The sequence below is a fragment of the Lynx canadensis genome, chromosome X (genome assembly GCF_007474595.2).
Source record: "Lynx canadensis isolate LIC74 chromosome X, mLynCan4.pri.v2, whole genome shotgun sequence".
NCBI lineage: Eukaryota > Metazoa > Chordata > Mammalia > Carnivora > Felidae > Lynx > Lynx canadensis.
Genome location: NC_044321.2, coordinates 33,366,209 through 33,380,744, shown reverse-complemented (window position 1 = coordinate 33,380,744; position 14,536 = coordinate 33,366,209). Strand labels below are relative to the sequence as shown.

At 41.1% G+C, this 14,536-nt stretch overlaps 1 protein-coding gene across 1 annotated transcript in view; it reads right to left on the bottom strand.

Annotated features, from left to right (window-relative positions):
- OTC (ornithine carbamoyltransferase) overlaps positions 1–2,315 on the bottom strand; it is a 61,204-nt gene extending 58,889 nt beyond the window's left edge. Inside the window, exon 1 of the mRNA XM_030306220.1 lies at positions 2,093–2,315. Coding sequence (XP_030162080.1) covers positions 2,093–2,169 — 77 coding nt within the window. The 5' untranslated portion in view covers positions 2,170–2,315. The remainder of the gene's footprint in view (positions 1–2,092) is intronic.
- Positions 2,316–14,536: the final 12,221 nt, after the last annotated feature.

The following is a 14,536-nucleotide window of genomic DNA, read 5'->3' as shown; positions in this document are numbered from 1 at the left end:
TGAGAGGCTTATGCTCTTAAGTTCCTAATGGCATGAGTGATTCGAGGCTCTCATATTTTCAAATAGTAGGTACAGATTTGGGCTGATTTAGCTAGGCTTTAGCCTCAGCCCCATTCACTGTGAGAGACAGCTAGCCAGGACTTTGAGAATTATGGTCTGACTACTGGATGTAGAGGATAGCATATTAGTAAATACCAAAGAAGCCTCAACATTTGGCAGATGTTTTAGTTCCAAACATTTAACTTGTGACCGTTATTTAAAAAATCTCTCGTGGTTGGTGGGTTTGAGCCCCACATTGGGCTCTGTGCTGACAGCTCAGAGCCTAGAGCCTGCTTCGGCTTCTGTGTCTCCTTCTCTCTCTGCTCCTCTCCTGCTTGCACTTGCTCTCTCTCTCTCTCTCTCTCTCTCTCTCTCAAAAATAAACATTAAAAATCAATAATCACTGTAATTTTCAAAGAAGAGTAGAAGTTTAAGTTTCAAGCTTTGGCTGTTCATTCAGGTGATTATTTTCAGCTCAGTGATGATTCTTTGTTAAAAACTATGGGAAAAAATGTCATCAAACTGTTATCTGATGTAATGCAGTGACATGGAATAATAAAATAATGAACATTGGTCTGTCACTTTACAGTTTTCACGCGCATTATCTCGCTGATTATCACTAGACTGTGACTTCATGTGTCTGGTATGAAGTACCTTCTTTGCCACTGTATCTCCAACACCTTGCAAGGAGCATGGCTCGGAAGTAGGTGCTCAGTAAGTATTTATTAAACGAATGGTTGAACCACCTTGTGATGTAAGCAGAGCAGGTATTACTCTTTTTCCCATTTTATAGGGGAAGCAACATTACAGAAAAGTTTAACGACTTGCTCAAGGTGATAGAGCCAGAAAGTGGTGGTACCAGGCCTTGAATCTCGTTCTTTAGACTCCAAAACCTGAGATTTCCTCCACATACTTGGGTTATGTGGTCAAACTCTAGTACTAATTGGTAAACCCCAGAATTTCTCTGGGCCTCATAAACCTTCTCTGTAAAATAAGAGAAGGCTAATAATATTCTGTGGCTCTGACGTCCCACCTAGGTCTAATACTATGAGCTCAATTTACAGTATCATTTACAATGTCATTCTGGCTTCTGAGAGTCTTCTATTCACCAAAGAAATGGTGCTAATGATACAGTCCAGAGAGGTCAGAGCTGTCAGGTGGCCCAGAGGAGGGACTCAGGGCCACTGTCAAAGACCCACTTAGTCACAGTGGGAGAAAACTTCAGACAACTTCAGACTAGAAGCTTCTCCTTTTAGGAAGTCACTGAGGTTGTTTTGAGGTTGGTTGGAAAGAGTCTCTGGGAAAATTCTATGTGATTGTTAACATGCAGTTACTGTAGAAGCTTTCTGGCAACGATGTGCACATTTGATGGCCTTGCTTCCTCACTTAGCTAGTTGCCCCTATCCCCTTCCCCACAGACACACCCCACACCACCCCCACTGAATGCTCAATAACTATAGAGCAGGATGTAACTCATAGAAAGAATTCACTGGAAACAGCCGCCTTTCACATGCTACCAAGAATTTCAGGGATAGATTCCAAACATGGATTTTGTTTTAAAAATTTCATTATCCTCATCACACATAAGGCTCCTTGGCAGAAGCTTTGTAAATATTTATCTGGTTGTTATTTGGGGTCTCATTTTTTTTAAGAACTGATTAATCCCCACTCCCTAGAATGATGTATTATTTTCAAGCAAATCCAAATACAAGCTGAAGACCCTGTGTAAATTGGTTCTAATTTTTCTTCAGCCAGGATCCCATTTAGAATGTACACAAATGGAAGATGTCAAGAACATTTAGCCTGTTACACCCTAGGAGGTTAGTGACGCACCCCCGCGCCCCCTGCTCCCAGCCTGCTCTGAAATCTGATTAGAGAGGACTGAGAAATGAAGGCTCACCTGGAATTAGAGACAGCTGTCTCAAATAAAGGTAGAGCCTGGCACTAAACCCTCCAAAACGACGCCTTTTCGAGGCTGTGCTCCTTTGCAGAATAGAACTTCAGTTATCACCATAGTTCCTAAGTCAGACTCCAATCTCTGGCCATCACTTACCGAAAATTTCGAACCACGAAATTGTGACCATTTCTAAGAGCTGCCTTGTTCAACAGGGTCCTCAAATTAAACAGCATCTTCTTTTGATAATGAAAAAGATGACTGTATGCTCTTGAAAACGCCTCACCAAGGTCGACAGACAGTGGGCTCCACCTAAAAGCTAAGAATGCTTTCAACTGCAGTGAGAGAGCAAAGGTAAAATCACCCTTCAACTACCTTATCAAATTCCCCTGGTTAGAGATACTGCAGGTCAGGGTACAGGAATGCCTGCACTTTAAGCCAAGCTCCACCACTGCGTGTGTGTGTGTGTGTGTGTGTGTGTGTGTGTGTGTGTCTGTTTAGAAGGAATCCTGATTCTTTTGGTGACCAGACTCCTCATTTTTCATAATATATTTATGCTGTCACATACTTGCACAAAATCAATTGACAAGTACTCATTGGGCGTATAATATATGCAGGGCGTTGCAGTGCTGGCTGCTGTAAAGGTACGTAGAAATAACCCACTGAGAAAATGTGAATCGTCAGTGCAGAACCCCAGATGTAGACATGACAACCCGGAGTGTTTCCAACGGTATTTCATTTGTAACTCTAAGTCTCAGCTTTCCCGCAAAAACAAACAGAAAGAAATGCCCCAGAGCTATTTTTTTGGTGGCAAAAAGCTGGAGTGGGGAGGTATAATAAAAAGATCTCAGTCCTGGAGCTCCCATTGTGCCTTGCACATAGTAGGTCTTCGATAAGCAAGTAGTTGCTTATTAATTCTAGCAGGAACCCACAATCAGTAGAAGTGGGGAGGGGGTACCATACGCTCCTCCCCTGGTAGCCTCTCCAGATCACTAAGAGGTCTTCCAATGCTTTACATTTATTCATTCATCCACAGTTATAAGTCAGATATTTTCAAAATCCGTTCTGTGTCAGATATTGGACTAGGCTGGAACTTCAGTGAAGGAAGATGATCTCACTGTCACAGAGTTTACAGTTCAGTAAGTGTGATAATATTTGTAAATAAGCATACATAACACAAGCCCGTAGGAGAGGTCCAGATAAAGCGCTACCATATCACAGGGAAGAAAAAGTACTCTAAGCTGGGAAGGGTGGGAGGCAGGAAAGAAAGGGCTGCATCTGCTGATCAATTTATGTGACTTTAGCAAACCCAGGTAAACACTCGCTAGAAGTTTATGCAATGCAAAAAAAAAATATGCTATTTAAAAATTAATTATGGCCACTTCAGGAACCGGAATGGTTATGATGTCATAATTAATGTCAGCAGGGAAATAAATCTTATTGCTATTCCCTTCTACTTACAAAGAATGATGCGGGACAGAGAGGGAAAGACTGAACTGTTCAAACCTTTACTAAGTCTTCTGTTCCAGAAAGAATATTCCAGGCAGAGGCAAGTGTTCACAAGGGTACAAGAGTAAGAAGGTATAGAGTGAATGTTCCAAGGGGGAGAATAGAAGTCTGCTTTGTTGGAAAAGACTGTAAAGCATCTTTGAAGAGGCAAAAGAGGCCAGTTGTTGGATAGGTTTCAGACAGTGAAATTGCTCTATGTAATACAAGGAAGGAAATTGAATGTTTGCAGTGAGATTGAGGGAAAAGAGGTCAAACTGTATGCTAGTGTAAAGCCCATATCTCCAGTCAAGTGTGCTACCTACACAAACAACTCGTGTTAGCAATGCTTGGGGAGAAATCAAGTGTCTGCAGTGCTGTGGTGTAGAAAGTAGGTGGCATTTCTGAGATGCCAAAGCGACTCAGAAACCCTTCTAATTCTACTGAGGTAGGAGCTCAGTCCCTCACAGGAGACTAAGAAAACTGAAACCACCCACAACCCCTAGCGAGATTGGAAGATAAAAGGTGCACCACACGTGGGATGAGGTTAGAGGCAATTTCATTGAATCTCAAAAGACGGTATCTGGGTAACATGTGGAAGAGCACCATAGAGGGTTTGACATTCATCCTCAGAGTTCATGCTTTCATTGACCCACCCCATGACTCCTCTAATTCCATTTTAACTGCGTGGTTTGGCATCCTACCTAGTTCCCTTTCTTCACCCAGCCCTCCATTCACTCATTTTTCTCTTCCACCACCAACAGTTGTGCAGTGATCACAGACTGGGTCTCTGTACCAGGTGGGCTCTGAGGGAAATAGTGATAAATAGGAGTGATGGATCCTTTCCCACTCGGAGTCAACCATTTTGTCTCTGTGCTCTGGCGCCAGGCATTCTAACCAAGGGGGAGGGGCTTGTTCTCTGCTTCCTTGCTTCAGAAAAGAAAATGAAAAAAAAAAAAAAGTTCTGCTTTGTGGCATTGATGGATTTGTGTCGTGTAAATGCTCCCACCACGGCCAGATCCAAGCTCCCAAAGTGACATCACTGAACATGGAGTTGGGGGAGAGGTGTAGGATGGGCTCTTGCAAGCCATTGTGAGCACAGCACTGCCGACAACTCCTATCCGGAAAGGATTCTCTCTAGATTTGGAAAGGAATATTGGGGCCAGATTGTTGAGGGCCTTGAAAGCCAGATTATGGGGTTAAGAATTTAATCTATAGTCAAATAAGGAAGATTATTAAAGTTTTAGAGCTGGGGCAGACAAGGGGACATATGTTACTATCTGCGCCATATTGTGAAAACATTAATCCAGCAGCATTGTGTAAGAAGTATGGTGGAGAGAATATGGAGGCAGAGACAAAGGTTATTGTGTTAGAACAAGGACGTGAGCACATACTGGGGATGTGGAAATAGAAAACAGAGGATGGATGCAAGAAAGATTTAGGGATTAGAATGCACCTATCAGAACAACTGATAGGATGTGGAGGGAAGGGAAATGGTAAAGTTAATGAGACTCCAGGATTCCAAGTGTATCCTGTCATTTGACATTTGAGCCTAAAATTCCAAATGGCCAAATGGTACCATTGAGGATATAAAGAATGTTAGTTTCTTGATGTTTTTAAAAAAGTTGTTCTTTTTTAAGTTTATTTATTCTGAGAAAGAGAGAGAGAGTGTGGGCAGGGGAGGGACAGAGTGGGGGGGGAGGGAGAGAATCCCAAGTAGGCTCCATACCAACAGTGTATAGCCCAATGCAGGGCTTGAACTCACAAACCCATGAAATCATGACCTGAGCCAAGATCAAGAGTCAGATGCTTTAACCAACTGAGCCACCCAGGCACCCCTGTTAGTTTATTGACATTTAAAGCTTATAAGCATCATGTATGAACTTGAAATATTCCTTTGAAATTGCTACTGTTTCCCTAGTGAAGTTCAGGCATCGAAGGGGGAATCAACGTGACATAAAGAATTATGGGAAGGATGCTTGAAGATCAAATGCCATCTCTGGCTGGGTTGCTAACAGATAGCAAATTTGGCCAAATCAATCACTTGACTGCCCTTTCACCCTCCAGGTCCTCACCTGTCTAAATAAAGGTTTTATAAAGTGAGCTATTACACTACTTGCTAAACTTTAACATGATAACCAAACATGAAGTGCAGTGTCTAACAACCTCAGCATAGCTATTGCCAAAGATCTATTGCAACTTTGAGCTCTGTACAAATAAGACATATGGCTGTGACTGCAGTGAGAAACTCTGTTTATTTCAGTGTTAGTAATTACATAAATACTTTTTATAGCTGGTTGTATGGAATCTTTAGAATCCTAGGAAATGTAAAGCATTTGCATGCAGTACACACTTGAGTTACAAGCCCTATGAAATTGTCACTGGTGCTCTATCTCACACTAGATAAGAACCAAAAAAGCACATATCCCAGTGTGAGACCAGAAACCATCCTGTGACCGTGAGAAGGAGCAGCCTTAGAATGAAGTGTGGTTTGCCAGAGTGCAAGAAGGAAGGAATCTTGGTCATTTATGACATCACTGAGTTGCAAAATCAACCAACCTCATGACCCTCCCTACCACTAGATACCGTGTCCTATAAAATAATAAGTGCCCTTTTTGTTCAAGCCGCTTTGGGTTTTTTTAATTTAAATTTTAGTTAGTTAACATGCAGTGCAATATTGGTTTCAGGAGTAGAATTCAGTGATCCATCACTTACATACCACACCCGGTGCTCATCCCAACAAGTGCCCTCCTTAGTACCCATCACCATTTTAGCCCATCTCCCACCCACTTCCCTCCACCAACCCTCAGTTTGTTCCCTGTCATTAAGCATCTTTTGTGGTTTGTTTCCCTCTCTTCTCTCCCCCCTCCCTTCCCAAATGTTCATCTGTTTTGTTTCTTAAGTTCCACATATGAGTGAAATCATATGGTATTTGTCTTTCTCTGGTTGACTTCTTTCACTTGGCAGATACATTCTAGCACCATCCACTGTTTAAGTCACTTTGAATTGAGGTTTTTGTTACTTGCAACTAAACGCATGCTAACTAATACACAATTTGGCTTAGGTTTTTAAAGGTTTATTTCTCATATAACAATAGGGAAAGAATAATGTCCTTCGAAGATGTGGGTTCTAGTTCAGAACCAATCATTTATTGATGGAATGACGTTGGGCAAGTCAGTTTCCTTATCTACAAACAAAAACAATACTCTTTTTCTCTTCTTTATTTTTTTAAATTTTGGTTAAATGCACATACTTCATATATTTTGTAATTAAAAATTTAATTAGCATGCAGTGAACTTAATTTTTTTTTTTTTGGCACACAGAGCTATGAGTTGTAGTGCCTATATAGATTCGTGTAACCACTACCACAATCAAGATACAGAACATCTCCCCCCCAAATTCCCCCTTAAATTCTTTCGTAGTCATACCCTTCTCTCACCCCCAACCCCTGGCACACCGATCTTTTCTCTCTCTCCTATGCTCTTGCCATTTCTAGAATGTAACTTAAATGGAATCATACAGTATATAATCTTCTGAGATTAGCTTCTTTCGCTCATGGTAATGCCTTTGAGATTCATTGTATTACTGTGTTTATCAGTAGTTTGTTCCTTTTTATTGCTGAATAGTATTCCATTGTATATACCATATGGAATACTATTGTATACACACACACACACACACACACACAATGGAATACTATTCAGCAATAAATACACATGGATATGTATATATCACAGTTTGTTTATTCATTCCCCACTAAAGGATATTGAGTTGTTTCCTCATTCAGAACTTACAAATAGAGCTGTCACAAACATTTATATTTAGGTTTTTGTGTGAACATAAGTTTACTTTCTTTAGGGTAAATATTTAGGTGTAGAGTGGCTGGATTAGATGGCAGGTATGCATTTAACTTTTGAAGAAACTGCCAAAATATTTACCGGAGCACCTCTGCCTGTTTGCTATTCCCCTTGTGATGCATGAGGGCTCCAATTGTGTTGCCTCCTTGTCAGCATTTGTTACTGTCAGTATTTTTCATCGTTGCCATCCAGATAGGTGTGTGGTCACTTCTGATTGTGGTTTTAGTCTGCATTTCTGTAAAGGCTGATGATGTTGACCATCTTTCCATGTGCTTATTTGTCATCTACATATCTTCTTTGCTGAAGTATCTGTCAAATCTTTTGCCTACTTAATTTTTTCCAGTTTTATTAAGAAATAATTGGGGCGCCTGGGTGGCGCAGTCGGTTAAGCGTCCGACTTCAGCCAGGTCACGATCTCGCGGTCCGTGAGTTCGAGCCCCGCGTCAGGCTCTGGGCTGATGGCTCGGAGCCTGGAGCCTGTTTCCAATTCTGTGTCTCCCTCTCTCTCTGCCCCTCCCCCATTCATGCTCTGTCTCTCTCTGTCCCAAAAATAAATAAACGTTGAAAAAAAAATTTTTTAAAAATAAAAAAAAAAAGAAATAATTGACATACATCATTGCATATATTTAATACAACATGATGGCTTGATTTACATATGTTGTGCAATGATGACCACAATAGGTTCAGCTAACATCCATCTTCTCATACACATACAATAAAAAGCATAGAGGGACGCCTGGGTGGCTCAGTCAGTTAAATGTCTGACTTGGGCTCAGGTCACGATCTCACAGTTCGTGAGTTTGGGCCTCTGTCATCTCAGAGCCTGCTTCAGATTCTCTTCCTCTCTCTCTCTCTACCCACCCCCCTGCTCGTGCTCTCTCTCACTCTCAAAAATAGATAAACAAGCATTTAAAAAAAGAGAAATAATTTAAAAAAAGAATATAAAAGAGGGAAAAATTATCTGTGATAAGAACTCTTACTTTTCTACATCTCATATAGAATGCCTACTTTATTTTTTAATTGAGTCATTTTTTATTTAGTTTTGAGAGTTCTTTATATATTCTTAACACAAGATCTTTATTGGATATGTGATTTGCAAATATTTTCTTTCAGTTTGCTGCTTGTCTTTTCATTCTCTTGATGGTGCGTTTTATGGAACAAAAGTTTTAAATTTGGATCAAGTTCAACTTGCCGGTTTTTCTTTTTATGGGCTACACTGTTGATGCTGTATCTATGAGCTCTTTGCCTCACCCAGGGTCACAAAGATTTTGTCCTATGTCTTCTGAAAATTTTACAACCTTACTAATTACATTTAGATCTATGATCCATTCTGAGTTAAGTTTTGTCTGAGGTATGAGGTTTAGGTTGAGGTGTTTTGGTTTTTTTTGCGGGGGGGGGGGGTGCGGGTGGGACACATCTAGATATCCAATTTCCCTTTCCTTAAAAGTCTTCTATGTTCTAGGTCATACCCAATTTGCTGAAGAATCCAAAAAATCCATTTATGTTAATGTCCCTGGAATGCTCTATGAACTATAAAGCTATGTCCTATTGTAAGAATGTATTTTTATGCTGTTTGGATCTGCATGGGAATTGACAATAGAAAATAAATTAGAATTATGAGGGGTACCGGGGTGGCTCAGTCAGTTTAGCATCTGACTTTTGATTTTGGCTCAGGTCATGATCTCATGGTCATCATCTCAGGTCGTGAGATCAAGCCCTGCATCCAGCTCTGAGCTGGCCATGGAACCTGCTCAAGATTCACTCTCTCCTTCGCCTTCTGCCCTTCCCCCTCTTGTGCACATGTGCTCTCTCATACATAAATAACTAAATATTTAAAAAGAAAATAAGCTAGAATTATGATTGTGGAGGAAATCATCTATCAGCTGGCTACTGTTTTTCTCTCCACTTGTATGTATGTCCCCCCCGGAGTTCCTGCTTTACAGCAAATTTGGAATATTACTTTGTAATTAACAGATAGTACTAGGACTTTGTCAAAATATTGATTCAGGGGTGTTTTCTTGCTGCACCACTACTAAGTATTTGTTCAAACATGCAGGCCCTAGGGGAGATTGTGAAATCAGTGGAGATTATCTCTGACCCCCTCTCCACCTCTTTTCCCACCATATCCTTTCAAGTGAGGCATGTGAAGAAGGTAGACAGGGTCCTCCATGAAAACCAAAATTCTGAACCAGAGCGTGAAATGCTGATTATCAAATTCAAGTGTAATCTCTCTTTTCTCTTGTCATAAAATCACATTTCCATTGAAGTCAGTCTTCTGTTAATCATTTACTCTGGCAGTTGGTGATTTTAAGCAGGACCTAGCATTTTTCAGAGCTTGGATAGGGACAAAAATCTCAAGTTTTCCTACCTGGTGCTCTTCATTTTGCGGTCTGGTAAATGCTGGCAATGTTAGGAAATGCACACACAATTTGTGAGGTAGAAGAAGGACAAATAAATATGATTAATGATCCAACCTTAGTTTCAGAGGCACATGAGATGCAAAAGGTGAGTTTATCTTTCATGGGTGCCCTTTTATTTGCTTAAGCTCCCACCCAGAATCCTAGAGCCATCTGTTTCCCCATAGGCTGATTCTAATTCCTCCCCTTGGAAGCACAGAGGTCAATCTGTGCATAAAGAAGATTTATTAACAGGCCAAGGGCTATTGGGAATTAAACAAACAGAGGAATTACAGAGGCTGAAAGTTCACCAAGTGCCTCGACAATAATACCTGATGCTCCTTAGGACTGCCAGGTACTTCTAGAGTTTGAGTGATATGGGGGCCCTGAGAGGCTATTGGCATTGCTTCCTGCTGCCCAGTGTTTGGTCTAGAAGCACTGTCCCAATAGTAATTTCCATGGCAATATTCTCACTTGAGCCCAGGACACATTTCCTGGATGTCCTCAAAAATCACTGTGTGGTGAATGCCTTCCCCACCCTTTTCTGGTTCTTGATGAAAGCTACAGTCTTCTTTGTGGTTGGTGTCTCTCCCCAGACACAACCTGGGAAGTCCTCTTTATCTGCTCATGATTGTTTTATTTGACCACATCTTCTAAGTAGGGGCTGTGCTCTCACCTTCAGCGACAAGCGAAACCCAGCCTTCTTCTCTTAAGGCTGCTCTCCTGGTAGCAATTCTGTGGCCTATAAAGCTAGGACCTAACCAGGGTCCAGAAGAGAAACTCTGAGAATCCTGTCTCAAAAGTGAGAAATAAGTCCTTTCCCTGGAGCTTTGTTGACTATTTGGAGTCTGGGTCATGGGGACTAGGCACTCCCCATGACCAATTCCAGCCTCCAGAATTCTTCCAACATCCTTTCTTCCAAAGAATCAAGGAGTTCGTGGGTTCCCAGGTCATCCTCAATTGTTACCCAGTGTGTTCCCATTAAAATATAAGCAAATCAGGGGCGCCTGGGTGGCTCAGTCGGTTAAGCATCTGACTTTGGCTCAGGTCCTGATCTCAGGGTCCGTGAGTTCAAGCCCCGCGTTGGGCTCTGTGCTGACAGCTCGGAGCCTGGAGCCTGCTTTGGATTCTGTGTCTCCCTCTCTGACCCTCCCCTGTTATGTTCTGCCTCTGTCTGTCTCAAAAATAAATAAACATTGGAAAAAAAATTTTTAAGATAAGGAGATCATCTGGGAAGCCATACAAAGAATTAATCCAGAGATGGGGATGAATATGTGATAATGGATGTAGAGTGCATATGCTACTGAATACCATACTACAGTACTGTACCTGGCTTTACTGAACAATAATGTTAGCTTTTATTAGTTACTGGCATTAGAACATGCAGTGAGAACCCCCACACCTTGTCCCAGTTGTTGGTTTATTGTAGTCACTTTCCTGGAAATAAAAGAGAGGTGTCCTGGTTTTTCTTCCCAACATTATCCTCTAAACTAATCAAAATTAAGAAAGAAGCAAAACTGATGTGTCTCAGTGAGGACCTATGATGTGTTTTCTTCTCTCCTTTCCTTTTCCCCTTAAATGATGGGAAAACCAGGGACTTTGTTCTCCCTCAGTACTTCAACTGACTGACTTTTCATGTTGCTAATATTTTACTGTCTGATAGTATTTTCCTTCTGTACCCTGCCATGCTCACCAAACTATTCCACTTGAGATGGAAATGAGATAAAGTAATTAATGATTAATACAAAGGACTCTGTAAATGACAATAGTCAGTGTTGCTCTCCAGTATAATGAAACAGTGGAACAAAAATGGATCATTACATCTTTTTGCTTCCATGGCCACTACTCTTCTGCCAGTTAAAATTTATAATTATTGCCTGTTTGTTCAAAGCAACGAGGGACATGAAGACAAGCCAGTCACTATTTTGAAGCAGGCGTCCCCAAGCAATTGAACACAAAACGAGTCTGGAGACATCAGCAATACATTTTGCGAAGTTCACGTGATAATAACACATCATGATCACCTTCGGTTTTCAATGACATGACTGACTCTTCCCCCCCACCCACCCACAAGCTCTTTTTCTGCAGTGAATGTGCCGTTCACATCTCATCTCTCCTATGAGTTAATTTATATCACTACCAGGTGTTTTTATGCACCTTGTGTCATAGCACAGGACACTGGACAGAGAGGATAAATAATCCAGGTAACTTTAGGTTAGGTAGGGGGCAAAGAGTAAATGCATTATTGAGTTTAGAACAAACTGTTTGATCAGCTTGAAGTTTGAAGTAAACACTATTTGCTAGTTTTCCTGTTGTAATTCCAAATGGGACAGCACTTTGGAGTTGCTAGGTGTAAGTGCCATACCTGGAAGGCCACCTATTTCTTTGTGTTTGGGGAAGCCTGGGGACCTTAGTATGATTCTACAAATGATTAAGACATAGCAAAGGATCCAAAGAATTGGGTTTCCATTAGAGGGTCTGGGTCTATTCACCACCCAGAATTCAGGGTTATTTTGGAACCAAACTCCTATAGAAGTGTGGAACAATTTTGAAATTGACCACAGTTTTCAGAACATTCTGTGCTATTTTTTTCTTCTTCATCCTGACACTACCCTTTCATTTAACAAAGTAATGTTGGCATCTGACACTATTCCTTAACTTTATTAAGTAAGTATAATTAAAAGTTATTTACGTTCAATTATTTGCTTATCTGCTTCTTTGATTGTGCCTTCTCTTTTCATCAATACCAATTTTAGCTTCATCTAATCAAAGTGGTGAAATAATTAGATAGATAAGAGATTTAAAGTAAAACTGATGCATCAACCTTGATAAGACCCTAAGGCTTCCCAGAATATTAACTTGCTTTACCACTGTTATCCCTAAGGTTCACCTTGATTTTTATGTGCCTCTTAACTTGGGTGGGAGATACTGAGGAAGCTATTAAAATCAATATGAAATGTTGGGGCACCTGGGTGGCTCAGTCGGTTAGGTATCCAACTCTTGATTTTGGCTCAGGTCATGATCTCATGGTTCGTGAGTTTGAGCCCCGCATTGGGCTCTGTGCTAACAGTGCACAGCCTGCTTGGAATTCTCTCCCCCTCGCTCTCTGCCCTTCCCCAGATTGTACCCTCTCTCTCAAAATAAATAAGTAAACATTAAAAATCATAGGAGGAATTCCGTAAATATGATGACTTGCTGATATATGTTGAAGTTTCACGTACAGTGAGAAACTGGGTCAAAATGACCACTTAGAACTACTCATTAGACAAAAGGAAAGATTTGAGACTATGCATTTATTAAACTTTAAAAAAAATTAATGTTTACTTATTTTTGAGAGAGAGCACAAGCAGGGGAGGGGCAGAAAGAGAGAGGGACAGAGGATCTAAAGTGGGCTCTGTGCTGAGAGCAGTGAGCCCAATGTGGCACTCGAACTCATGAAGCATGAGATCATGACATGAGCCGAAGTCAGACACCTAACCATCTGAGTCACCCAGGTGCCCCAAAGATGCTCTTTTACTGAGGAGAGTTACCTTGTAAGATGAAGGCAGTTGTCTTCATCCACCCCCACCAATCCCCAAGATCATCAGATCTCATCATAATTCTGGGAGGGGGATGGCAGTGACAAAGTCTGAAGCAAAGAATGGCAAAGAACTTGTGGATCTAGTTTATATTGGAAAAACTCTGGCAAGTGACTATGAGAATAGAGTAAAAGTATGCTTGATCAAGGATGAGACGGGTAATTTTGGATTGGTCTGGATCCAACAGCTGAAGATTCACTGTGGATTGAGCAGCTATATTGAATCTGAGGAATAAAGGAGGGAAATGCTCCCAAAGGGCAAAACTTCAAGTGGTATACCTTGACTCGCATTTCACTTGGAGGGAGAGAAGCCTTGAGGCATGGATCTATACGCATTCATAAGCAGTGGTTAATGGTTTGGCCAGATGATTAAGGACATGGAAGGGACAAGATTAAAGACTGAAGACAAGTGTTTTCCACATGAAGAGCAGCTGAAAAACACCAGAGTTGTATTGAGAGAAATACGTGTTCATTGAAGTTTTGATATGAACAGCCCAAGAGGTTTATGTGTTCTATTAGGAAAACAGTGATTAGTGCATTCTATTGTGTGGACTAATATATATTTTTGGCTTCCCAGCATTTGAACCCCCAAGTAGATTCAAAAATCTTGTTCCTTTCCTACTCTCTCGTGTAAAGATCTAGAGACATAAAGGGAACTTCCTAAGATCAGGGAATGAGGGAAGGAAGGAAATGAGAGCGAGAGAGAGAACAGAGAACTGGAAATAAAAACCAAATCCATATACTCCCACTGATAGTCTTACTGTTACAAATTAATAAATGATACATAAGAGGTCATTTTTTAATTGAGATTTGTCTTTTTTTTTTTAAAGAGGAGACAGAATTGTCTTGTGAGCTCTTTCCAGATACCTAGAAATCCCCAGGTGTGTGAGTTTTGAAAGAAGGCAGCAGCCCGGTTCCCATCAAGGAAGCCAAAGGAAGCAATATTCCCTATCCTCCCTCCCCTCGGCGAAAAGGGTTAACTAGTAGGTGAACTAGCCCTAACCAATTGGATGCTTCCACCCAGGACTTTTCTCTCAAGAGTGTGACCAAAAGACGAAGGGACAAGATTAGAAGCACGGTGAAAACAGTGGCTTTGTCTAGCAGTGAAATCCTAGCCAGATTGTTCTTGCTGGGTAGCTTTCCTTGATCTATGCCTTTTTTTTTTTTTTTTCACAAGCCTCATTCCCCAGTCTTCCATTGATTCTCTGCACTAGTTGATAGCCTCAGGTGCTAGCTATCTACCCAGGAAAGTTGATTTGCATGGGCCACATCAGTGAGCTCAGGTCTT